This window comes from Thunnus albacares, chromosome 7, assembly GCF_914725855.1.
Source record: "Thunnus albacares chromosome 7, fThuAlb1.1, whole genome shotgun sequence".
NCBI lineage: Eukaryota > Metazoa > Chordata > Actinopteri > Scombriformes > Scombridae > Thunnus > Thunnus albacares.
This window is the reverse complement of record NC_058112.1, coordinates 15,129,323-15,156,178: the sequence shown is the minus strand read 5'-3', so window position 1 is coordinate 15,156,178 and position 26,856 is coordinate 15,129,323. Positions and strand designations below refer to the sequence as shown.

The 26,856-nt window shown below is 40.6% G+C and overlaps 2 protein-coding genes across 4 annotated transcripts; one reads left to right on the top strand and one right to left on the bottom strand.

Annotated features, from left to right (window-relative positions):
* Nucleotides 1-2,276: 2,276 nt before the first annotated feature.
* nfat5a (nuclear factor of activated T cells 5a) lies at nt 2,277-25,224 on the top strand. 3 transcript variants are annotated; one of them, XM_044357286.1, is made up of 13 exons: nt 2,277-2,392; nt 2,506-2,612; nt 11,767-11,895; nt 14,345-14,984; nt 15,128-15,311; nt 16,130-16,320; nt 16,431-16,603; nt 16,888-17,022; nt 17,152-17,204; nt 17,351-17,483; nt 17,929-18,113; nt 18,202-20,368; nt 20,542-25,224. In XM_044357286.1, the coding sequence occupies exons 2-13, from the start codon at nt 2,540-2,542 to the stop codon at nt 20,946-20,948; spliced, it is 4,470 nt and encodes a 1,489-aa protein (XP_044213221.1). In that variant the 5' UTR covers nt 2,277-2,392; nt 2,506-2,539; the 3' UTR covers nt 20,949-25,224. The 3 variants fall into 3 exon arrangements, with proteins under 3 accessions (XP_044213221.1, XP_044213222.1, XP_044213223.1); XM_044357288.1 differs by lacking the exons at nt 2,277-2,392; nt 2,506-2,612 and adding an exon at nt 13,734-13,796 and having other exon boundaries at nt 11,816-11,895; XM_044357287.1 differs by lacking the exon at nt 11,767-11,895 and having other exon boundaries at nt 2,277-2,612.
* On the bottom strand, nt 23,787-26,742 carry nudt7 (nudix (nucleoside diphosphate linked moiety X)-type motif 7). The gene is made up of 3 exons (XM_044357293.1): nt 26,127-26,742; nt 25,882-26,040; nt 23,787-25,776 (listed from the first exon to the last, which is right to left on the bottom strand). Exons 1-3 carry the CDS (start codon nt 26,280-26,282, stop codon nt 25,423-25,425), a joined length of 669 nt encoding a protein of 222 aa, XP_044213228.1. The 5' UTR covers nt 26,283-26,742; the 3' UTR covers nt 23,787-25,422.
* Between the last annotated feature and the right edge of the window lie 114 nt (nt 26,743-26,856).

Sequence of the window (26,856 nt, the reverse complement as noted above, 5' to 3'; positions counted from 1 at the left end):
AGGGTTAGGGGTCGGGGGTGTGTCATGTAGTAAAGTGGGTGTGTCATGTAAGTCTACAAGACTGCAAAAAGACCCTTCTCGTAAAAACAGGGCAAATTTATTTTTCTCAAGTGAATGCATTACGCTTCTGTAAAATCCAGTAGATGGCGGTAATGCAACATTTTGGATGCCAACCACCACTAAAAAACAATAATTAGAAGAAGCTGATTCTGATTTTTGTATCAAGATGGTAAAAGAAAAGGATCTAATTGACTTTGAAACAGGGTTCATTGTTGGGTCACGAATGGCAGGAGCTTCAGTCACAAAGACTGCTCAACTTGCTGGTGTTTCAACAGGAACTGTGACTAAAGTGACATCTGCATTTATATCTATGGGAAAGACATCAGTAAATAAGGTCGGAAATGGTGGTTGACTGAACACATTTGATGACCGTGATGCTTGTGCATTAGTGCAAAAGGCAGTTTAGACCAATGATTTATAATGAAACCTTAAAAACTGTTTCAGAACATTGCAGGGAAATGTTGCAGCAGTGTAAACTGGCCCGTCTCAGGTCAACTCAAGATTGCAGTAACGTTAGCCGCCGAGTGTGAAACCGTGGTAAAGCCAGCAGCCGTCTGAATTTCATTGCAGCTAAAGTAGTATAATTACAGTAAGGACAGCCTCTGAGCGAAATAAAGGTCCTGTAAGCTACATTCATACATTTTCTTTCATGTTTATTTATGTTTTCTTTTATGAACATAATGCATTGTACTTTTTTCCTCATGTTTGACCTGTTGTGAGTTTTACTTTGCCAATTGATTATTAGATTAATCCTAAAGAATGTTGTTCCCACAATGTCATCCCAGTCATCGCAATGTACCTGTCTGTGGAAATTGCAAAATAAAATAACCTCTTAGCTCTGTAGGCAGTCTGGTGTGTTTGTTTCATCTATTTTGGGCTTTGATGAAATATTTTTGCATTATTTCGCAGACACTTCCAATGCGCTACACTTTATGTTGTCTTATTAAACTGTCAAATCAAATCTTAGAGAAAACAAAGCCAATCCATTAACAGGATTGGCTTAGCATCATCTTTGTCAATCATTTGATTGGATAAGAGCACATTAATATATTATGGTTGGATGATGGTGTTCAAGCTGTGGAAACTACTTGTATAGTACAGTTTTATAAATGGTATGATTTCACAATGCTATGACAATTAATATATCTGTAAATGATAAAATTTATAAGTAATGTGACACGAAAAAGTATGCTTTACGTAGGTTTGCACTTGGTCATCTTTCCTCTGTCAACTCAGTTTCATGTGTGACATCCTCACATTTTTTAGTAGTTTACTTAATAATTGTTGTGGTTGCTAACTCCTAATCTCCTCTTCTATCATTGCATGAAATTTTGAAATATTTTACTTAAAATCTTTGAGGAATCTCAGTTGAAATTAATTACATACATACATTTATCTGAACTTTGACCTTTCACCAAATTCCTCAGTAGGTTAGTTCACCATTGTCACGAAATCCCTTTCCTAATGTCATATTCTATCACTGGTACAATCAGTCTATCACTGGTCAACTTTTGTTACATTTCACTGCAGCAGCTCAGAGAAATCCCACGTCAAAATCCCCTCCAAAACCAAAAAATACACAAACACAGATACATTTATATGAAATTTGATCTTTCACCAAATTCCTCAGTAGGTTAGTTCACCGTTACCATGGCACTCATTTCCTAATGTCATATTCTATCACTGGTACAAATTTTGTTACATTTCACTGCAGCAGCTCGGAGAAATCCCACTTAAAAATCCCCTGCAAGGCCAAAAAATACACAAACATACATTTATATGAATTTTGACCTTTCACCAAACAATTTCCTCAATAGGTTAGCTCACCAATGCCATGGCATCCGATTCATAATGTCTTTTTCTATCACTGGTACAAATTTGGTTCCATTTCACTGCATCAACTTGGAGAAATCCTACTTGGAAACCCCCTCCAAGACCAAATATTATACAAACAGATACATTTTTTTGAACTTTGACCTTTCCCCAAACAAATTCCCCAATAGGTTACTTCACCGTTTCCATGGTATCATCTTCCTAATGTCATTTTCTGTCCCTGGTACAAATTTGGTAGCGTTTTACTGCACCAACTTGCAGAAACCCCACTTCAAAATCCCCCCCAAGACCTTGATGATGTTTGCATCTCAGCTGTAGTGTCAGCACAGCGCATGCGCCTAGGCAGCAGAAAGGGGAGTGGCCAAGAGGTGGGCCGACCAACAGTGTGTTTGTGTGTGTGTGTGTGTGTTCGTCTCAACGTAGCACGAAATGTGTCTCCTCTCAGCAAAGATACACACACACACCTACGTGAGACGTGCTAGTTAACGTTTTTTTTTAGGTATTTAAAGTTTTGCTTTTACCGCCTCAAGATTGTTCCAATGTAGTACTCTGTATATTAAAACATTCCGCTTAAAACGCAATATTTATTGGGCGACTTCGTTTCTCCTAAAGTGTCCGCTTCCCCTCCCCTCGATGAAGCGCTGCGATGCCCTCTGATTTTATATCCCTCCTTAGCTCGGACCTCGACCTCAATTCCCCCAAATCTCTATACTCTAAAGGTAAGATTATGCTAAATAAAGGTTATGGTTACGACACTAACCCGTTTTGTCCTGGTTTAATCACAAGCAACATGAATGTCTTGGTGGCCCCTGTTAAGCTGCTAGCTTAGCAGTGGTTAGCTTTTCTGCTGTTAGCCAGCTTAGCTAGTTAACGTTAGCTGCATTTGGTGACTACCTGGATGGTTAGCTGTCCATGTCACATGTGTAGAATAGCCCGATACGCTGGGCCACACATGTAGTGCCATAGATAACAATGATATAATGAGATTAGTGATGCTGTGTTGTTATTATTAAGTGGTCTGATGGCCTAGCATTATGTTAGGAAGCTGACATACTATTAGCTAGCCGCAGCTACGTGAGGTCGCTCTCCAGCCACCACATTGTTCAGTGATTTAACGTACTTAAGTATTGGTGGGATTTTGCAGAGGTGTGTGTGTGTGCGTGTACATGCATGTATATATCGCGAGAAAAGGATAAAAAGTAGTGCATGTGCTTGTTGTTTTGTTTATTCCCCTTGTTTAGTTTTGTTGAGTGACAGTCCCTCTGTTGTTTTGGGTGGAATGGAGCCAGAGTTATCCTTCTCACATGCTCTGGTTTCAGAGGAAGAATGCAGTTATTGGCACTTCAAAGCTCAGGGAATGACATCCAGCTGCCAATATAAGGGGTGTTGCCGGGGGCGACCAATGCCACATTTTATTCTATCATAAGCGCTGTAATACGCTGTTGGACACGTGTGCGGCAACTGTTATGTTATTATTAGGAGGGTGTTGCTGCATCATCCAGGAACTAATGCAGAACACACTTTTTAACGCCTGTTGTGGTGAGCGGGGTTAGTGGTTTTCTGCTGAATTTCAGCAGAACTTTGTACGTAAATTTTCTCGCTGATAACAAGTGTATTAACTTGATGTGTAATGAAATTGTCTTTGACTCTGCTACTCAACACTGACACCTATCATGTTATTACTTATTCATGAGTAGGTCTTGTATGTTGTGTGTTGTTGTGGACTGCTCTTAAGGTGGTAATGTAACCTGAGATTTATTGCCAGTGGTTCAAAGATACTGTAGCAATAACAGCTAATACAGCCTTTACCCGTCTACTGTCTGACCTGCTGGTGCCACATCTGTCTGCCTGCTATGTATAGGGTGCTCATGAGCCAGCAGAAAACATTGCTCTGTGACCCTGAAATGCTCAGTTGAGCCTGCCATATGGTCTCACACATGATGACTGTTTATTTATATCTCAGTAATTGGGTGTGTACTTGTGTTTGGGTCAAGGTAGCACACTTGCTTAATCAAAGATCTCGTGGGAGACTTCATGCATGTCAGGATGGAAATGAAAAGGGATAGCTGGCCAAGTTGCATTTTGGCTTGCCAGAATACATTGCAGCATTTTGTTAGTCAGAGTTTTCTCTGGCTCAAATTTGGCAAATGTGAAACCTCAGTAGTGACCTATTGAACCCTAGTAGAAAATGAATGTGTGTGTGCCAGGTTTTAGCAGGTGCAAGAAACCCCATTTCCTACTCAGGCTCTAGGAAGCACAGGCAAAGACTTGTATAGTCTTCTGTAATTGATACAAAGGACGATGATTTGGTATAAAGCATCTTGTAATTGAAATGATAAAGGGGTTCTGAACTATTCAATTTTGATTGAATGTTCCACAATTTGATTCCAAAATGATTCTTAATACATCTCAATGTTTGATTTCCATACTTTTCTCTACTGTACAGCCCAAATTTACTGTAGCATAAAGCATTCATCCATCATTAGAAAAAGTCATTTGTTTATTTACATTATAATTTATTAACACAACAGAAATATCACAACTCTGTTTCAGCTTGATTTCACATTTGAGAGAAAATAAGCTCATCTTTCAACATAGTGGAATATTTGATAAGAAAAAAAGTGCTGCTTTGACACTTGCTTGGGGGGTTGTCTGTTTGGCATCATCAACAGTTTTTTTCCTCCAACTTCAAGTCGAAACATGGGGTGTAAGTTTTTGTGCAGAAACATTTTAGCTATGCATAACACAGCTTTTGTATTTTCGATATTTTGTATGATAGAAAAGACAAAAAAAAACTTATCAGCATCAGTTTGATAAACTTGAGCATCAGTGTGATTAGATTCTGATTAGATTATGTGGGACAGACACACATGACATGTATGTGGGTGCAAGAGCTCCGTCTACAGACAGATTTCCTTTAAGAGTGACTTATTTGTTCCGTCATAGTCAGTTTATTTTTACCGCTAGCGCATTTCTGCTTTTCTCTTTGTGTACGCTTAAACAGTAAGGGAAAGAGACGCTTGTTGTCCCAGACATCAATGTTTGTTCCGGCTTCTTGTGGTCAAATATGCATCAATTTATTTAATATTTAATGTGCACTTACTTCTCTGTACGGATGGGTACCGAAACAAGGTATTAAACGGGCCCTGAGGCTAAATTATTAAAGACCGTAGTATTGATAAGCTCCGATGTTACCGGTTCTTTTATCCGTACTTTTTAACATTTTGGTCTAATTTACTCCCATGATGCAGCCTCTCCTCTGCTCTCTTTGTCCGGGCTGAGCTCCTGCACATACACACACAAATGCACTCACACACAGAGCGAAGTCAGCAAACAGCAGAGCACAGGTGAGGTGGAAATAACTCATTGACAACAACTACGCTCGTTAGTGTAAGTGCAGTAAAAAGCCAATACTTTATCACTACACCTTTTCAACGATCATGAACATGTTAAAAAAGTGATATTTCAGTCTGCTCTGACCCGCAGTCTCTCATCCACCGCCGCTGTGTTTTACACAACCACAGAGCCTGTGCTGGCTCAGCTAAAAGTGAATTGTTACGAACAAGCTAAATCGAAAGCTGTCTGTATGTAGTCTTGACCGTTTAGTTTGTTACGTATCTTAAAATTCGGCAAATTCTTGTAAACTTCTCACCAGTCCCTCCCAGTGAATCACATCAGAATCAGAGGGAGGAGGACTGAGGAGGACAGGATCAAAGACTGATAGTGACTGATGTCAGTGTTCTTCATTCTTTCTAAACTTCATTCAGTATTTTGATGTCAGGAATATTATTTTAGATGTTTACAGTGAGATAATGAGTTTAGTGACTTTGCTGTTTTAAACATTACTGTTGCTGCTCTAGAAACTTGTAGTTATGTTTAAAATATAAATAAATTCTAATCCTGATCTGAATTTATTCTTTTTTGTTTGTTTGTTTGTTTTTGTATGTTTTAAAAAGCAATTATTTATAATGAAAAAGAACCGATAAGAGTATCGATAAAGAACTGAACTGACAAGGAATATCAATACGAGTAGTGATTGTCAGTGTGCAGTCACATATGTTAATATGAAAGTGACAAGAATTTTAACTTTTTTTCTTATACTGACTGATGTAGAGTCTGGTTGCCTTTAGAGTTGATAAAGATAAGTACAGATATTTGTGAAGAGAAACAGGATTCCTATATCACTAGAGCATAGTTTTTGAAGCTAAAATGTTTTATTTTATGTCCCTGGATTCCCCTAGGTGACTTCATGCCTTCAGCGCTCGTCGTTGTGCAGATTCGACACACGATCTGGACACCAGTAGAAAAAACTAAAGTCAAAAACATTTTTCTCACCAGCACCCATGCATGTATTGCTTTTCCTTATAGATATGGTCTGACTGTGGAACAACAATGTAGTTTACAAGAAGATATGTAGATACATTACAAACACAACTTGATAAGTATTTTGAGGTTTTTAATTTCTCTGGTTGAAAGTAGTTCCCAGTGCAGCTAGCGTATCATCCAGAGAGACTGGACATTGTTTCTGTGAAGATGTCCCTGTGTCTTTATGTAGTGGCTCAAATCTGTGAGCACCACAAATGAACCTCCACTCACCTCCGCTGTATTGGAGTGGAGACAGAAACCTCATAGACAGACACTGCAAAAACTGGACACTATATCCAAAACCATCTGTGTGGCTAGTTAACCAAAGCAGGGAAATATAAATATATTAAGAGAAGCTTGTTTTCATCACAGCTTCAGAAAAAGCTATTGGCTATCTGTCTTTCATTTTTGTACATTATGCGCACAACACTGGAAAGACTAGGATTCATCATGGTAAACATGAAATCTGAGTATATTTTTGTTCTCTTCTTTTGGTAGTTCATTGTGCCTGATTTTACTATTTATACCTGCGCATGCATCCATTTGTCTGTTTCTCCTGTCAGTCACCTGAGACATTGAAGAAGAAATGAAATCCCCCTCCTAGAAATAATCCTTCAAAAGCAAGCAGACTCATAACTCTAATTGACACATCCATGTCTGTCGGTGTCTGTTTATTCACTGCGCCTTTCTTACCTAGTACAGTGATTAATTTTAGAATAGGTTGTCCCGCACAATGCTTGTGTTTTTAGAAAGGTCAGAATACATATGGCATGCATCAGTGGAAACGAGATGCACATGGTATTATAACATTAGCTGAAACCACTGCTCTCACTAATGTAGAACTGAATACAGTATGCAGCCATTACCTGACAGGATATTTCTTTACAGGATAAACAGAGATGCTGTAAGGAGCCAAAAATTGCATTCTTTGTGGTTTTAGTGCAGTGAGTAGCTCTTTTGTCTGTTCCCTGGCTTGAGCATATCGTTATGTGTTCAAGAGTGTAATTAAAGCAGCCATTGTTGGGCACTGAGATACATTCTTTGGTCTGCATATTTTTTCATTTGCAACAAAAACATAGCAGTCGTGAATTGTCTATTCATCTGTCATCTCCCATCTCAGCCCTAAGTCAGCTGCAGAGAACAAAAATGGACTGGTGGCCTTGCCATTCTGCAAAACTGGCATGTGTAATGTGAGCAGCGCATAACTATGAGATGAGGTAATTTAATTGTTCTAAGCGTAGGTTAAAGTCAGTCCACCCCCCGGCTGGCTAGTGTGTTACAGCCTACTTCTGCGGGCATACTCTGACAAGCTTGTAGAGCTTTGAACATAAACTTGTACAGATGTCATCTGACTTCTATAAAAGCAAATAGAGACCAACATCAAAATCCATTCCATGGACATTATCAGTGTCCTGTATGCATTTTGAAATAGTGGGAAGTTAAACTACTTTTTTTTCAACTGAGGTTTATCTCAGAGTCAAGACTAACCAAATATTTTCTCTTGTAAAGTATCTCTCTGAAGCTTTTCTCAGTTAATCACACACTTCAGCTAACGCTTTGATTAAAATGTTAAGATGGTTTACAGTAAGGCCATTTCTCCAGTAATCAGAGATTACATGATGTGTTTGTTGATTCGTTGTGTACTGCAAGGATGTGCCGTAGCCTCAAGAAATCACCTTATTCTGTACACAAAATATGAGGAGAGTGGAAGGACCTTGATGGTGTTAGATGTTTTCATGTTGATGGATAGAGCTTTGTATTAAAGCTCAATTTATTTTTAGTCCTAATTGTAATGTGATGGTAGAATGAAAGAAAAACATCACACACAAAATACTTGGTCTCTTATCAATTTTATGAACAGCTTTTTGACAACGTTAAACATACATTTGGAGTTTTTGGTTCCTTTCCTTGGGCTTTTATAGAACAACTGTGTTTATACTCAGTAACCAAAAGTGTTACTTTGATATTGGTACCAAAACTCAAGTATTGTATTGGTATCAGTATCACAGAACTGGGTTTTACCGAGCCTTGTTGTTTCTTTTTCTTTAATGTTCCACCAACGTAAGCAACGCCACAGTCCGTATATACAAACACTGCTTTGCATACTGGTCACTCCCTGGGTATGTATGGTGCATGAGTAAATGAAAAACACTGAATGAAATCCAGAATATGCATTTATGGGCCCAAATGAAGTGAATGATCAAGCAGGATTCTTCTGCGATAATCAATTTGTGTTTGCACTGACTGACTTCCTTATGTGTTTAAGATAATTGCAAAATATTATTTATTGAATGCGTGGCAGGGAAACACAGTCATCCCTGTCATTGACTTTTATGGTTGATTAGCTTCATATTGACAAGACTGTAAAATGTGTGATCTCATGACGTTCTTTTGGGAAGGATGTCAATGGAAATGTTATAGACAAATGAAAACTATGGCGTAAATAATAGTTGGAGTAAGCCCTGTAAGCTTTAACGGTGCTGAGGTAAATTTTTAGGTATGTGTTTTTAGATTTTTTTTCAGATTTTCATTTTGGAGAATCTAAAACATCACAGGGCTAAAATGTTTGTTTAAGAAGTTTATCTCTGATGGATAACGATGTGGTTTATCTGCGTATTTATGAACAAGGTCTCTTATTGATGAGTCCATGGGTCCTCATGCAAATCCCGTGGAAAAACAAACCTATTCACAGTCTGCATGTCTGAACAAAAACTTCACCATAACATACGGGTACAGATTTTAAGTTCATCTGCTGCAAGTTTTACATCCAGTTACACGGTTCAGTTGAGAGCAGGAGGAAATGTGTGTGAGCTGAATCTACAGAATGTAATAAAACTTAATTACGCTGAAAATAAAACGTGGATTGTAAGTCTCTGTGTTGGTGCTACTGTACTCTGTGACATGCAAACACATGGGAGAGTCAGTGACTTACACCCCATTCAGACCAGCCCAGTGACATGGTTTAACCCAGTGTTGACATATTTTGATCAGGTCCATTTGGATGCCATCCAAACTGGCTTTGTGACCCTTCTCATAGTCGTGGTTGGTCACTGCCCAGCCATTTCTGTTATCTTAATTATGTAATGTAAAGTGTATGTAATATTGTGAGCCTGCTGTTGAATGGTGACGACATTAGTTCATATGTGAATGCTTGTCATCACATATGAATGGGTTCAAGGCAGGTTGAACACACATTCAGTAAACTCATACACACATCTCTTTTGTGAAAGGGGTGATAGTCAAGACTGAGGTCATGCTGGGTTGCCAGTCAGTCTGGAATACATCCATGCACAAAGGCTTACTTTATTTACACCACGAACAAAGCACAATAGACACAGATGAAGGGTTATCGTGAGAATCACACTTTACTATTTTCTACAAGACAACATTAAAGTTTATGATAGGGGCCGGTTTCCAAGACATCCAGGTTTATAGAGATCTACTCTATACTTGGCATTCTGTTTAAAAAGTTGTGTAACTAAACTTTTCTATTCACCCAAAATGACAGAGTTGTTGACAGTCAACAGATCTCATTGTTTTAATGAGAAATACTTTTTACCTTTGTAACGGCACCTAAGGACACTGTTCACAACAAGATATGTGAATTATCATGACTCCGTATTTGGAAAGAAACATTACTGATGGATTTTTCCAAATGTAATTTTTTTGGCACCAGAAATCTAATGCCATTGAGCTCTGCTGTAATGGGATTTGCAGCTGGCAGCATCTCCAAACCCACTGGATGGATAAACAGGTTTCATTGTAATTCTGAGGGAACTATCCCTTTAAGACAGATTAGAGCTGGATAAGCAATAGACCATGGAGTGGGCCTCCATCTCAATGCCTCAGGTTTTGCTTGTCTGCGTTTGTGAAGTAGTGTGCTGGTTAGTTCTTTGTGGGAACTGTGACTTCGTTTTGTCACTCCCTCAAGAGCATCGCTGACGTCACAGAAGTGCAAGATCATGTGTCTTGCCAGTTTCTCTATTCTGCTGGTGCAAAGTCATAGCTGAGTATCAGATGACTACTACACATGGTAGGTGCCGCTGATGCGTAGCTGATATATCCATGTCAGGGTGTTGAAAGGTCCCTGTTTCTTAGCAACCAGACTACCTAATCGTGTGTTTATCTGCCATCAAATGTGGTTTATTCCAGGATGGCTGCCGTGGTTGGGTATAGTCTACAAGGAATCATGTTGCCGTCAAATATCAAGAAACCTCTTTGCTGGTTTTATTACATTAAACACCGGGGGGGGGGGGGGGGGTAATTTAATTCATCACAAGATATCCTGTGTTGTTTTAGTTTATTTGGAGATGTGGGAAACACTTTAATCATGAGACTCAGGTCTGCTTTCGGTCCATTCCAGGATTGCTTTAACAATTTTTTTTAGAGAACAAGGAAACAGTGAACAAACCTGAGTGAAACACAGTAATAGTTTTGTTATTTCCAACAAGACATGTATTAGAGCAAGTGTAGTGAAAGTCTCCCTCCACTCAAAAATATGTTTTTCTTTTTGTTCCCACAGTTTTGTTTGAGACTAGAAGATGTTTTCAAATTCATCTGCTGAAAGTAGAAATTTTTTCCGAGCTCTTTGAAAATCAGATTTTTAGGGACGCAGGCAAATGAGCAGGATTTGTGACATCACAACTAGTTTGGAAGCCAATCCTGGTCCAATAGTCAATTTACAAAAGTATGATGTGGAAACTTGAAGCGTTCAGTGCACATACAGTGGAAATTAACTTTACAGTGATGTAGGAGACATCTTGTGTCCAGTGGTTAAACTTTTGAAATGAAATATATTTGCATATTTACAGATGGAATTTTTAATGAGGGAGAAGAAGTAGATGTCATTTTAAAGTGGTAATTATACTTTATATTTATACTTTTTTGTGGAAAGACCATATCAGACACACTTTATTGTTCCAAAAAGAGTACTTTTATATGCCTTAATATATGTCATGAGGGAATCTTTAACTATTGAGACAATAACATCTTGTGGAGTATTGACTGTATTTCAAGAGAAGTTGGGCCTTGCTGGAAAGAGTTCAATGCAGTCTGAAAATATGGAGCCAGCATTAAGTGGTCATATTATTCTTACTGCATCATAAGGCAATTCTGCATTGGCTTCAGTTTTCAGACATAGTAATGGTAAATGGTAAATATGCCGCCTTAAAATAGAACCCTTGAGTTCCTTTGTTCGATATTGGACGTTTAGTATGATATGTTTGTTGTTCAAGTGGTTTCACTTGTAGTAAATCATTTCTAATTAACTAACAGCAAACAGATATTGTTTTCTTCTTTTGAAAAATGATAAGCAATTTTGCTATAAATTTAGCTGATTTCAGTGGGCTCCACCATTTCTAAAAATGCTCAGGGTACAACTGCTGAACTCAAAGCTATCAGGATTTCCTTTTAAGAAGGGAAGAAAAGTTACTGGTCCTGTTATAAAAATAATCAAATTTATGTTTCTCAGAACTGAATTTACCCTCTCTTCCTCATCCTTTATGGCAGAGTCGGTATATGACCTCCTCCCCAAAGAGCTCCAGCTCCAGCCGTCGTCCACCCAGGCAGACCCACCCACCATGAGCCAGAAGAGTGGGGGAGAGGCGGGACCTCCCCCCTCTGCAGCCTTGGCCTCAGGTGAGGCACCTACTCAGCCCATGAAAACCATGATCTGGGATCAGTTTCCCCTTGCCAAATTATTCCCCAAGACAGTAGGGGTAAATAAACGAATATGACCTTGTATCAGTGTCTGGGGGCAACTTCACCCTTTCACCAGTTTCTGAGACAATTAATATTTGACTGTTTGAAATCTGTAGAGGCTAGTATGTTATTTATATTTCAGCAAAACTATTGTAATACTGATGGCATGACAAGGCACAGTCATATTAGGTTTCACTTGTGTATCTCAGGGATTTCCCTGATTTCACAAGGCTACGGTGGTACCACCAGTGGGGTGGGGACAGGCTGTGAAAGCAGATTTTTACAGTTGAAGACGAGCTGTAGTTAAATATATTTTGGGGTTTTGGGGTGTAAATTTTTCAAATATTGTGCTATAGGAAAGAAATCCCCAATTAGTGAATATTGTGTTGCTGTCTTGGTTAGTCTGAGGGCCTGTTAGCTTGTCTGACATTATCAGTATTAGGTGACCCTGTCAGGTATTTCTTGATGTTTGTGTGACAAACACCTTCTTTTATAATCCTAGCAGCAGCATGGCAAGAGGCATTATTTACTGTGACTGTGTGTGCTGGGGGCCTGATGTTCACCCAAACTGCAACTGAAATATGTGTCTGCAACTCTTTACCTAACCAGTAAATTAGTAAAACTGGACTGAACCTGAATAAAATTAAAATTCTGAACTCAGTTTTTAGCTGTCTAACCTACATCAAGCTACTGACAGTGACTATAATTTAAGAATCTGAATGGCGTCTTTTTAATAAAGTCCCACACAGTCCTCTTTTCCTGGAAAGTTTTTACTGTGAATAACTGCTCCCAAGAAATGTTGAGTTTGCATTAACAGCATGCTAGTTTATTCTTTCTCATTTCAGCAGCACTTTCCCCTGTGATGCTTGTGCTTAATGTTTTGGGTTTTTTTGTCACTTGGCTTTTTAAGCAGTTGAAAAAAGCATTTGGGTCCACTCTAGAGATGCAGCTGAAACAATCACTCATCTCAGATATCCCTCATGCCATGACATTATATTGTTGAGTAGTCTGTGATGAATGGCATTTAATTTATGTAATTTGTATCAATATGATATATTTTGCTTTTTTTCAGTAAAGCACTTAGAACAACGTAGCACTTTTTAACTGACACATCTCTATGAAGGCGTTGGTATGGTCTGTAGGTAGGTTTTGTTTTAAAATGCCCTAACAGTAAAAGTGCCTGAAACAGAAACTGCCTATGTGCATTTAACAATCACACACACTCATTGACTCACACATACAATAATAGGCCATCAGATAATTTCTTCTCCCATGTTTGAAAGCAGCTGACAATTTCAGAAATTATGAAGTTTCTGTCTCTTTATGAAACAGTGAAGTTGCCCCGAGCAATTGTTGGACTGTCTTTTAAATATCATTTAGCGAACAAAATCAATTTGGTCTGATCTTGGATCATGGTTCAGGGCAGCCAACATCAGCTACACTTGTGAACAATTCTAGTTTGGAGTTTCATCTACAGAGCAAACTAACTGGTCAACAGTCATGTTGGAGAGAGCGCTTTTGTTAACGCTACTTTTTCACTATCCTGTCTGACCCAGCTGGCCCTAAGCAGTGCTGATCAAAAGCATGACTACTGTAATGTCCCTCAGATCATCATTAATCAAATATACGTGCATAAAAGTGTCTATAAATGGTCAACTTCAAAAGTTACTGCTTCCTTCAGTATTTTAATTCATCCAATTTAACTGATTGACAGAAGTTGAGTCTTGAATGATCAGCTCTCTTGTTGCTCATTGGCTGTCTCGTTTTTATTGCAGGAAGTTCCCTCTGAGGCAGGGAGTGTCTGCATATAAAATGGTCTGCAGTTCACTGCTCCATAGGTCAGAGGCTTGTTTATTCTGTCTCCATGGCTACGCTCAGTCCCAACCAAATCTTCCAATTGGCATGCGCAAACTACTTTTTACTACTGAATGCACATTGCACAAACTGTACTGTAACCCTGGCAAATTTAATTTGGCGCCACATTACCAGCTTGCAAATTTGGCTGTACAAGAAAGTTTGACCAGATTTTGTTATGTTTATTTCTGGCAATGTGTATGTAACAATTTGTAGCTTGCTTTTGTTTTTGTAAACAAAGCATGTCAGTTTTGTCACATTGATTTTAATTGAGAAAGGTTTTGTAGGAATCAAATCATTGTGGGACCTATAGTACCCTTCTCAACTTTAACTTCAGAATATTTTATCAATGCTTGACAGCTCTCGCATGCACAGTGAGGGCATAGGACCCACAACAGTCTTTTGAAATTAGAGTTGGGAAGAGGGGAAATCAATACAAATCATGCACAAATTCAGCTGCTTGAATGGGACTGCTAGCCTGCTCTGTGCTGAACATCTGTACTAACTTATTTATCTGTATATACTACTACAGATGCCACCTCTTCCACCTCCAGCCCCTCTGCCTCTTCCTCCGTGGCCATGGGAGTCCCATGCTCTGGTATCTCCACTGGTTCCTCTACCTTACCCTCAGACCAACTCAAGGTTCCCCAGCATCTCCACTCCACCGGAGGGGATGGAGCTGGAGCAGAAATGCAAGGTATGGAGGGTGCTGTATCTGCGCCCAACAGAGGCAACAGTGGAGCAAACACTGCAGCAGGAGATGTAGGGTCAGGAGTGTTGTCAGGGCTAGGAGTCCAGCAGCCTCAGAACACCCCATCAAAACGGAGGCCTGTATTGAGCATATCCCCACCACCTGAGGACCTATTTGACGACAGCCAGATGTCTTGCCAAGATGAGCCCACTGTATCTGCTCCAACAGGTCCAGACTCTGAGCATAGCAGCAGTATGTGGGCTGATGACTCTGTTTCCAACTTCAGCTTGATCAGTTCCATCTCCTACAATGACAACACAGAGGTGCCACGCAAGTCTAGAAAACGCACCCCTCGCCAGCGACCTGGCCCCAAGCCTGCTCCTCCAGAGGACAGCATGGATGTGTTTGATGCTGACAGCGCCAAGGCGCCTCACTTTGTCCTATCCCAGCTGGGCCCAGACAAGACCAGTCCCATGGCCAGGTGGGGTGACCCTTGTCCAATGCACATTGTGTCAGTTCCTCTGTCCCTCTGTAGGGATACTGTAAAGGTCCTTCAATTTTGTTTTGTCTGGAGTAATTGAATCTCTGGAAGTCATATTAATGCCATTTTTTGTTGCCCTGCAGTTCACTTGAGTCAGGGACTGCAGTGAAGGGTGGGTCACTGTCTACTCAGTTCCCCCAGAGGAGTGATGGGAAGGAGCTAAAGATCCTGGTGCAGCCAGAGACCCAGCACAGAGCTCGCTATCTGACCGAGGGCAGCAGAGGTTCTGTCAAAGACCGCACACAGCAGGGATTCCCCACTGTCAAGGTTTGACAAAGGAGGCCACTGGCTGCTTCTTGACACGGAATAAATACTAATTCTCAAGTTGGAACTGACTTAATAAGGCCAAAAATACACAGGATACAGAGTGTGAAGTAATGTGCACAAGATAATGCACATGTCAGTTCAGACACATCAGAAGCATTCACTCCAACCACCGCCCATGTGCATATATTTATTCTGAACTAGTAAAAAAAACTGCAATGGATAACCTTTCTTATTGCACAGTAAATGATTTAGTGACAAATCAACAACAGAACCTATTTTAAAAAGGCAAACAATTGAAACTTAGTTCATCCTACAGTGACTTTTCCGATTGCAGATAAATCCGGGCAGTGAAGTGAAGGAATAGCACTTATCCATAGCTAATTAATAAGGCACTCAACCCTTGCCTGCTCAGTGGTCAACAGATAAAACTGGTTGCGTTAGTTAGATCCCAATTAGCACTGTGTGTAATGTGTAAAGCACTAAACCAAACTACCCTGAAGTTTATCAATACACATGTTCTGTATGACAACAACAGTAAAGACAGTTTGTCCATGAACAAATGAATGTGTTGCTGTGGTAAAATAGTGTTTTTCCTGTGTATATGTTCACATGGTGCTTTTCAGCGGACATTGTTTTTAAGTGCAAGTGTTGGTTAACAATGATGCTTTAGTATGGATGCATTACTCTGTCTACATTTCACAGTTACTCCATGACTAGTGTGCTTTGGGCTCAAAACGTTATTTTTTTTATTGTTCTGTTCTGTTTTCTATTATTTGTGAAGTCAAGTAATTCACACATGATTTCTTTTTTGTCCCCAGTTGGAGGGTGTGAGTGAATCAGTTGTGCTGCAGGTGTTTGTTGCGAATGATGCAGGTAGAGTGAAGCCTCATGGTTTCTACCAGGCATGCAGGGTGACAGGACGCAACACTACTGCTTGCAAGGAAGTGGACATAGAGGGCACCACCGTTATTGAGATTCCTCTGGAGCCCAGCAATGACATGACACTCGCGTAAGTGTTTGGGGGTTTTTTTGTCTGTTTGTTTTTTGGAAAATTCAGGATTAGTTAATACACTGTTGATGTTTAAGAAGTACTTAATACATCTTGTGATATGTCTACAGGGTGGACTGTGTAGGAATTTTGAAACTACGTAATGCAGATGTGGAGGCCCGTATTGGTGTGGCAGGATCCAAGAAGAAGAGCACCCGTGCCAGGCTAGCCTTTAGAGTCGGCATCCCCCAATCTGATGGATCAGTCCTCACTCTACAGGTCCCCTCATCACCCATTCTCTGCAGTAAGTAGTACAAGCACAGCATTCAAACAAAACAACAAATCAGTCTAAATATACAAATGTAACAGCCACCACCAGGCTTCATGGTGAGGAATGGAGATGGTGTGTTTCTGGTCATGTGTGGTGTTTGGCTTTCAGCAAACATAGCATTTAGTAAGATGGCCATAGAAGTCTAATTTGGTCACCAGACCATAGAACCCTCTTTCTTTTTCTGTGAGTCCTCCACATGCCCTCTGGCAAACATTAGCCCAGATGTCATGTGAGTTTTCTGCTCTATCATTCTCCAGCCCAGCCAGCAGGAGTGCCAGAGATCCTGAAGAAGAGTCTTCACAGCTGCTCAGTGAGAGGGGGAGAGGAAGTTTTCATCATCGGAAAGAACTTTCTCAAAGGAACCAAAGTTATTTTTCAGGAGAACGTTGCAGGTGCTGTAGCCAGCCTGGTGTTTGTTAGTGTTTTCTTTAGTAGTATCGTAATGTTATCAGGGTAGATATGGGTTTCTGCATGTAAGCCTCTGCTGAACAATGAAAACATATTTGTTGTTTGATTTGTAGATGATAACTCCTGGCAAGCTGAGGCAAAGATTGACATGGACCTTTTCCATCAGGTAAATGGAACCGAATATGTATACTCCATAAATCTCCTTGAATAATAGAAGCTACTGTATATCAAACCTGCCTGCTTTCATTGACCATATTTTTCATGAAATTGTTAATAATTTATTGCCCCTTTTGGATCTCCAATGTTCTCCAGAACCATTTGATAGTGACAGTCCCTTCATTCCACAACCAGTCAATCACTTCCCCAGTTTCTGTGGGAATCTTTGTGATGACCAATGCTGGTAGATCACATGACGCCCAGCCCTTCACCTACACTCCAGACTCAGGTACAGCCTCCGTTTCTATTCATTGATCCATTTTTCATTTTTCGCCCATATGAGGATATACTTTCTTTTACTTTTTTTTTTTTTTTTTTTTTTTTACCTCTTGTACACTATTTCACAAGAGGTGTAGATAGGGCTTTATGATTATGTTTGGTATGGTAATCCCACTTTTAAGATACTTTGACCATATTATTGTACTAGGAATAAATGTTACCTACATTGGCTGTATAAATCAACATCTTGACTATTTTCAGTTAGGGCAGATACATTTAAATAAAAGGCTTCAGTATTGTTGAAATGCAAGTATTCATCAATGATTCACAGAAATTTAAATTACAATATACTATTATAGGTTAATAAATTGTGAAGCTCAGAGTATAGACTTCATGTAGGTGCATAGTCCTCCATAGACACTAAGCTATTCCTGTGTTTCCACTCTTACCATCAGCTGATAACTCAAATGTCCGGACAGTAAAAACAGAGGGACCCTCCCTGGTCAAGACGTGTATATTTGATGGTCAGATCAAATCTATGTCCTCTGACCAAACTGACTGCTCTAGTCAGCCTTCCAAACGGCAAGAGGACACACCAATGGAAGTGTCTAGCAATCCTCCAGCCGCAGATGTCTTTAAGGTAAGATTCCATTCATTCTCAAGACAGAGGAAATCAAATATCTACTTCAGCATTGCAGTTGATAACAGTTAATCTTCTCTTTCCTAAGCCATCCCCCGACCCTCTTGTGTCAGTGCAGCAGACCCTGGAGCTCAGCTCTAGTCCTCATCCGAGTGGAGAGTCCTTTCAGAGCCCAATGCCCCTACAACCTGAGGATGTGGAGCTTCCCCAGGCGCCCCCTGTCTTTCCGAGCCTAGAGTCTCTCGGCACGATACAAAAGCAAGACATTGCCCCCGCAGCCTCCTTCCCAGTGTCAGGAGATCCCACAATTCCCCCTGTAACACCAGAAGTCCCTCAGCAATTCCTCAGAGACCCTCAGGAGAGCTTGCCTCCTGAAGGTTCCAACAGTAGTGGTGGGGTCGTAGTTGTAGCCATGCCCCAGATATCAACTCCCTCTCAGCCTCAGCCACAACAGTCACAGGTTCCATTATTCCCCCAGGAAGGGGTGGCCCAGCTGGAGAGGGCAGTAAGGGAGCTACAGGCTGGAAGTAACACCACACTCCAGCAGGTTTTGGAGGCAGCTGTAGCCCAGCAGCAGCTAAACTCTGTACTGTACAGCCCCACACCCTCTGCAGAATCCCTTCAGCAGCATGTCCAGGAGAACATGAACAGCCTTAGATTGGGAACCACAGATAATTCACTATCGACACAACAACAGATACAGATACAACAGCAGCAACAAATGCAACAACAACAGCAGCAACAACAACAAATACAGCAACAGTTTCAACAGCATCAACAACTGCAACAACAGCAGCAGCAAATCCTTGATAACCTTCAGCAACAACAGCAGCAACATCTGCAGCAGCAACAGCAGCAAGTCATTGGAAACATGCAGATTCAACAACAACTTATACTACAGCCACAAGACCAACAGCAACTGCAGCAGCAGCAGCAGCAAATCATGGAGAATATTCAACAGCAACAGTTGCAACAAAATCAGCAACAGCAAGTCCTTAACAACATCCAACTTCAGGATCAGCAACAAAATCAAATGCTTAGCAATTTACAACAACATCAGCTACAACAGCAGCAGCAACAACAGCAGCAAAATCAGGCTTTGAGCAACCTACAACAACAACAACAACAACAGTTGCAAGAACAGCAGGTCTTGGAGAACTTACAGCAGCAACTTCAGGCTGAGTTGCTCCAACCCCAGATCCGCCCCACCCCCCAAGTACAGCAGCCAGTCTCGCTCCTTCAACAGGCTGGAGAGCTGCTCACCATCCAGACCAGCTTCCCAACACAGCCTCCATCCCACACCTCTCCCCCACAGCAGCTCTTCCAGTCCCCCAGGCCTCTTGCCGAGACCCAGGGCTCCCAACAGCAGGTCCAGGCTGCCCTACTCCAGAACACACTAACTGTTCTGACTAGTGGCAGTCTCAACTCAGAGCAGCAGTCCACAGGGTCAACCCTATACCTGTCCCCAAACCCTCAGCCCCAACAACAGCAACAGCTGGCATTCATCTCCTCCATGGAGACATCTACCAGTCAGCCCCAGTCTGTTTCAATGTTTCAGAACCAACCCCAAGCTCAGCTTTCGCAAATGCAGCAACAGAGCACCCCCATGGAGCAGCAACAGTCTCCACAGCAAAACCAAGAACAGCCACCACAGCTTCCAATGGGTCAGCAGGGCTCCTTGTTCCAAAGTATCCCAAACCACTCACAGCCAAACCCTGTCCCCCAGAGCCAGCTCTCCCAACAGCAGCAGGCAGGTCTGCTCCTCTGTACCACAGATCTTAACCCCCAAGCTATTCCCCCAACTATCCTATTCAGTACCCAGACCCAAGGCCCTCCTCCTATAGGCAGCATTAGTGTTGGAATTCCCCAGCCAGACCCAGCAGAGCCCATGTCCTTCCAAGACCAGAGCTCCTCAGGCAGCAACTCGACATCCACTGAGAACCAACAGCAGAGCCTGTTCCAGGAACAGCAGCCAATGCAAGTGGGCCCAAGCTCCAGCCGCGTCCCAAGCAATCAACCTGTGGAGCTGTTCCTGCCACAGACGTCTCTGTCCAGCCTGCAGAGTACTATTGGCTCACAGGAGCTGAATACCCAGGCTCCAGCCCCTGGCACAACCATCTTTGTGGTGCAGGGAGGTGTGGGTGTAGTAGCCAGCCCTGGCCAGCAGCCCCCAGAGCAGCTTTTCCAGACAACTGTTGGTGGGAATGTGGCTCCACAAGGACAAGCCAACCTGTTTGTGTTTGGCATCCAAAACGGTAAGATGATTTGGTCTTCCCCACCTCTAAAGTACCGTGAGTAGGAGTTCAGTAACTGTGTTTAATTCTTGTTTTCCCAACGCCTTTTTCTAGAGACTTGCTCCAATTCTACAATCATATCATTTACCTACTGTTTGATTACAGTGATTATTTCCATTTTCTCATCCTCCCAGACTCGCCCCAGCTGCTCAATTCCTCCGGATCCACCCTGCCAGCTCAGAGCCAGGCCCAAAACTCCAGTCACATGCAGCCTCTCTTGGACCAGCCCATGGCCCAGGCTGCATCCTCAATGCCAGCTGCCATGCATAGCAACTTACAGAACACCCTTCAGGCACAAATGCAGTCCAGTTTAGAGAACGCCATGCAGACCAGCCTACAGAATACAATGCAGACAAACACACAAACGGCTCTGCAGTCCAGTTTACAGGCAACTATAGAAACAAGCCTGCCAACTCCAATGCAGACCAATCTACAGACACAGATACAGAGCAGCTTACAGAATACATTGCAGTCATCAATATCTGCATCGTCCAACATGGATAAAATTGAGGACCTACTGGAAAGCCTACAGAAGCAGTGATAAATGTTTGGACCATGTGGGCACTAAGGAGAGTGCGTGATATGTAGCCGAGAGTTATACATCCTAACATCAACAAACGGACTGGTGGTGCGTGGTGTTTTGTGTCAATGCCACAAAACTTTTAAAAATTTAAATATTTAAGAATCCAATGCCCCCTTTTACCTAAAACCCAAATTATGAGCTCATGTAACTCCTTGTTTTTATGAAATATTTATCATAAATTATAGCCTTCATACATTCATTGTCCTTGAATTGATGAATCCGCCTTTGTTATTACCCCTCTTGCAGGATCAGAGAGGCCTGTAATAACTGTTTTATCCATCAGTCTCAAAAATGCAGTGTTTAGTTTTCAAGACTGTTTTAATAATGTGAGCCTAAGAGATGGGCAAACCTACCAGGTTTGGTGGAAAAACTGGAAAAGGATAAAGAATGTCAGTGACAGGAAAATTAATGTGAGATAAGCAGGCAGAGTGGATAAAACGGCCAGCCACAGATTGAAAATCAGATTGCACATAAGTGTCGGACATAGGCTGAATCTCATTTTTTTTTGTGTGTCTAAACTCCGAGCCTTGGCTTCACTCTAAGAGGCAGAGGCTATGAGACATGTTTTTGTTTTTTTTTTGTTTTTTCTGTCATGTGGAGCAGCTGAAAATGGATGGAGAATACACAAACATCATAAATAGAGGGATGGATAATGTCACAACCTCTTTTCCAATGGAGGACACACTATTTTTTGCGATTAATCAAACCTTGTGTCAACATTTTGACTGAAATGTACTCTAAAGAGTAAAGACTATTAAATTTTGTACATTTGTAGAATGTTTTGCCTCCATCCATATTTGCTGGCATGGCTGGAGTCCGCACCTGAACAGATATTGATCAGGAGGGCAGTTGAAAATTGATAGAAAAAAAGTTCAATCTTTGGAAAAAAATTAAATGAACTGACTCGTCAAAATGGGGTATGAATACATTCTGGTATTGCAGTGGATTCCCCCAAGTGCAGAAAGAAGAGGGAATATTAAACACTCGCAAATGGGATTCAACCTGGTGAATAATGTGACTTGGCCTTTTGTTTTGGCGTCTCCCAGTGTTTTCATATGTTCAGGCCTCATCACTGGGTTTGCAGAAGCTTTCTCGGTGAACTTTTTAGAAGCATTCAACTATGTAGTGTGTCTATCTTATTTTTTTGTTTTTGAAAAAGTTGGTAACCTTTACCAATTCAATGTGGATAGAAAGAAACTTTCCACTAGTGAAAACGGAGTGTTGTGTGGTTTTATAAACATTTTATCTCAAGCACTTTATAACCTCTTTTGTGTAACCAGCTAATCCTTATATCCGTCCACAGCTCTCTACTGACCCAGCTGAATTTGTACTCAGAACCATCCATTTAAAAAAAAAAAAAAAAAAAACAAGCAAAAAACAGAAAGCAGTTGTCTTTGTAAAGGTAAATACATCATAACCAAGCATTTTTACATTTTCTCATGTCAGAATATTTTTGAGGTGTAGGACAACTTTGTATAGAATGTCATGCTCACTATTGAATCCCTCTTTGTATTCAGTCTCAGTGGTCCAGTCAAGTCTGTCAAAAAAAAAAAAAAAAACAGCCATTCCCACAAAGCATTGTCATTTTTCAGTGTTGGAGTGGTAAAGTAGGCCTTTGTGTTTTACACATGGACAACACTTATAATACTGATTACATTAGTATGTGCATTTAAAATGAAGGATTTGCATCATATTTGCTATTTGTACTATTTACTGTTCAATCTGTCACTTGAGACTGTTTTACCTTGTGTTGTGTTAGATATTTAAGTTTTTTTGTCTCAGTGTTGGTACCGTGTGCAGCCTGGCACCGTGTGAAGTTGGCATCCAGTACTCGTCCCTTGTTGTTGTGAACAGGGGGCTCACTGGTAAATGAAATCTCTGTTACATAGAGGCCGCCATTTTGATTCTATCTATGGTGCTATGTGCGGGAGTGATGGGCACTTCTGATGTGATGTTAGTACATAACAGTTTATACTTATATCAATAGCACTGACGTTAATTGTTAGTTTTGAAGCAGTTTGGAGAGTTGAGTCTAGAGAGCTGGCTGTTTGTTGTGGGGTCAGACTGGAGCGCACCCAGGCATACCAAAGCTCTTGTCGTAAATCGTCATCATCTTGTCTCATACTTGTCCTTGCAGATGCCCTCATAATGTTTACTCATTTATACTTGCTCATTTTTAAATTATGCAGCTCTTACATGGATAGCAATTCAGCATGTTGTTTTGTTTAAAATTTATAAAAGATGTGTAAAGGTACTTCATGGATCAGTTAATCTCCCATCAACATTTCCATCAATTTGATACTTTACATTTCTCATGACATTGCTATTTTTTTTTTGATGCAAAATAACACTGCTGTACTTTCCATATCTACAACAGTAGCCAATTTGGCGTTATCAAAAAAGCCAACTTTTTTGAGAATTACTCAAATGTTATGAATAGCATCGCTCACATGTGCATTTGTTTACATTTTCATAGTCACACTATTTTGTCCTGCAGCTGTTAGTGATCCATTTTAAAGTAACTTATCTTTTTTAGAATTTTGTATCCATGTATCAAAAGTGTAGAGTATTTTTGTAAAACTAAACTTTTTTGGTTTATGCTCATATAGCACAGAATATCATTGCTGGTATGTTTTCCTGAAATGAAGCGCAGGTTTATTGTGAAGTGTATGACTGAAATTAGAAATGTAATTAAGTGGACATCAAGCAAATATGTTAAAACTTAATTCTACTGTTTTAACAATGGATTTACCTGACTTGTATCACATAATACATGGGCTAGGTTTCTGATGTTTCTTTTTTTTTTTTTTTAAACTTTTTTATTTCATGCATCTCAAATGGCACTTTGACTCATCCATTAACTGTAGATCAGGTTAGAGCGCAGTAGTGATGTTTCCAAGCATTCCATTCCTCTTGGGTAGGGGAGTTAAGAGCACATAATGTTGCGGAAGAAGTGCGGAACAGTAAATGCCTCTTAAAGCCATACCAACACATACCAACACACAAAGCCAACCTGTGACTTCAGTTTCATGAATGTAATTTTTACCTCATGGTGTGGACATAGAGCTCGCTCTACATCTAACATCGGACCAATTACAGTTTTAGAGAACATATATTTTGAGGCAGAGGGGATGGGTGGGTGGCACCAACTGTCATTTGTGTCACTGTACATTCGTCAGATTGTTTTGTCTTGGATTGTGGTTTAATTTCATGTTTTTTTTGTTTTGGGTTTTTCTTTTTACGTCCAGTTGTTTTCATTTTGAGCAATCCAGGATGCTCAGTCTGACTCTTCAAATAGCCACTTCCACCTGAAAAAAAACCATGTGAAACATTGATTTAATGGTGGTGAAGATAGCACACAAATCTTTACACAATATCGGTTTTGTCCTTCAGTCATGTAAATGAATATCCATGTATATTTAAATGTGAAATATACTGCAGGGGTATCTTGAATATCAATTGTGATGCTTTCAACAGAACTTTGTGTGCCTTGATAACTTTACCGTTATTCTGCTGTGTTTACTGGTGTCCCTTTTGTGTGCTATTTGGCTCCTTGTCCTTTTTATTCTCTAGGACTGTTTAAAATCAGGACACTTTTCATTGGTTCAAGTTTATTTCTAAACACGAGCATAACCATAGCCCATACTGGTATATTTTAGTGTTAACATTTTCTTTTTTGGAAATCCATTGCAAGATATCAGAGTTATTACTCTCTACATAATATTGTGCAGCTTCACCAGTGAATTGTCGACTTATTTTCTGTTGAAAATGTTTTTTTTGTTTGTTTTTTTCATGCCTCATGAGATTTGTACATGTGAGGTAAAAGGGACGAAACAGTGGAGATTGTTTTATGGAGAGCTTTCTTGTGTTGATGTGCTTGTCAACATTACTATTGTTGCTGTGAAATGCTTGATCAAAAGAAGCAACCATGATAAATTTACTGTTAATTGCCAATAGTGTGAGCGGTATCTTGTGTGTAATCAGTTTTGCTCACTTTTCCTAGTTCGCTTTCTATTTCACATTCTCCGACAGTTCTGTTGTATCCGTTCTGTGTAGCTTGAGCTTTAGTATCTAGCCTTACAACCCTGTAGTAGGGATTAAGGTCAACCCCAGTGTGTTATCATACATCTGAACTATTATTAACATGTACTTTGCCTTGATCTGGACATTTGTATACTCTTCAGTTTATATCTGTAATCCTGCTGCTACATTAAATGAATTAATAAAAATGTAACTGTCTCCGTTTGGTTCTTCTTTCCCCTTTAATTAAGAAAAGTTAAAGTGCAAAAGTTTTACAGACATGTCTTATTAATCCTCTTCATGTTTTGCATTGCACTACTATCCTCACACGATTAATACAGTATATTAGTAGACTGCAGTAACAATAAGAAATCTGAAGTCAGGTGTTTTATATTGGCACAAATACGTTTAGTCATAGTTTACTAATTCTTCGATGCAGAATCTGTTGAAAGAATGATAGCGGATCCTCAGAGTCAAAACCAACGTCAAACTCGGGTTTTTTCCTGAGAGCAAGGAGAGCAACCACTATGACCACCATAGCAGTCAGGCCCCATATGTGATACTGGTTTCCTGTATCAGGGTCTGTGAAATAAAACGAGTGCAACGGCCCTGTCATCCCAGCAGCACCATGAGTAGCAAAGTGGTCCTTCTCACTGGTGAAGAAGTCCAATGGGACGGTGAATACGGCACTGACCTCAGCTGGGTTTGGACGGGGACAAAATGACTCGTCTATGAAGCCAACCACTGGGGTCACCAAAAGACCACTCTGTTAAAAGAGATGAAGATAGGAGAGGGGACAACATCAGATAGAGATGGACCAAAAGCAGCTGGCACCCAGGAGGAGAATAAGACCCTAGTTCCCAAGTTTTACCTTGTTCATAATAGGGAACAGTTTACAGACAACCTGGACGTGGTCAGGTGGTAAACCTATCTCTTCCTCTGCCTCTCTCAGGGCAGTCTCCACATCATCTCTGTCACTGGGGTCTCTCTTTCCACCCGGGAAACACACCTCCCCAGCATTGGTCCTCAGCTGCAGACACAAACAAGTTGGTCAAAAGTTGTCAAATAATATAGACTAATGTGATCCTTCCTCTAAATAACATTAATGCAGGTTACCTCCTTTGACCGCAGGGTCATCAGGGTGTGCAGCTCTCCATCCTTCACTAACAGTGGGACCAGTACTGAGGCTTTAGGCAGCACAGGCAGATAGGAAAACTTGTTTCCAGTGTCAAACTGCTTTAATATGGCTATTGTATCCTCTTTTATGGGCATGATGGCAGCTCGGTTTCAATTCAGAGGAGGAAAGGTAAGCAGCAGGTAAGTGTACACACTGTAACTGTGGGGTTTCAGGTCCGAGTTAGTCTTATACAGCTAACCAATTTCCGTTGCCAGTACATAGGCAGCGGTACGGATATGAACTACTTGATTTGGGGTCTTAAAATAATGAAAAAGAAAATGTTTAAGTTTAAGGTGACCTTACGTCTTTACGTCACAACGTGCAAGCTAACGTTGGCACAAAAACTGAGCCTGCAGTAAATGGCATGTTAACCGTCACTCTCGTTAATAGTTCGGTTAAGGTTCTTATCTCTGTCTTAGACATAAAATAGTAATTTAGTCAGTTTAAACGACGCCCAGGCTTACGGGTACATGTAAATAAGACCTTACAGAACGGTCACAGTACGCGATGAACTTCCGCTTTCATGCCGCGTTCAGGCTCTGTCGGATGGATGAGAAGGAGCCATCCGACAAAGCCTGAAACGACTTAAGATGTTCAGAAAAGCATAAAGTGCAACTTTGTGCATCAACAAAATAGCATTATATCCGTTAAGGTGAGTTTAATAACATT

Coding starts and splice junctions, on each gene's coding strand:
- nfat5a (XM_044357286.1), top strand. CDS start 2,540: ATGCCCTCTGATTTTATATCCCTCCTTAGCTCGGACCTCGACCTCAAT. Junction 2,613..11,766: donor CAAATCTCTATACTCTAAAG/GTAAGATTATGC, acceptor CCTTTATGGCAG/AGTCGGTATATGACCTCCTC. Junction 17,023..17,151: donor TTTTCAGGAGAACGTTGCAG/GTGCTGTAGCCA, acceptor TTTGATTTGTAG/ATGATAACTCCTGGCAAGCT.
- nudt7 (XM_044357293.1), bottom strand. CDS start 26,282: ATGCCCATAAAAGAGGATACAATAGCCATATTAAAGCAGTTTGACACT. Junction 26,041..26,126: donor TGACCCTGCGGTCAAAGGAG/GTAACCTGCATT, acceptor TTGTGTCTGCAG/CTGAGGACCAATGCTGGGGA. Junction 25,777..25,881: donor TGTTCCCTATTATGAACAAG/GTAAAACTTGGG, acceptor CTCTTTTAACAG/AGTGGTCTTTTGGTGACCCC.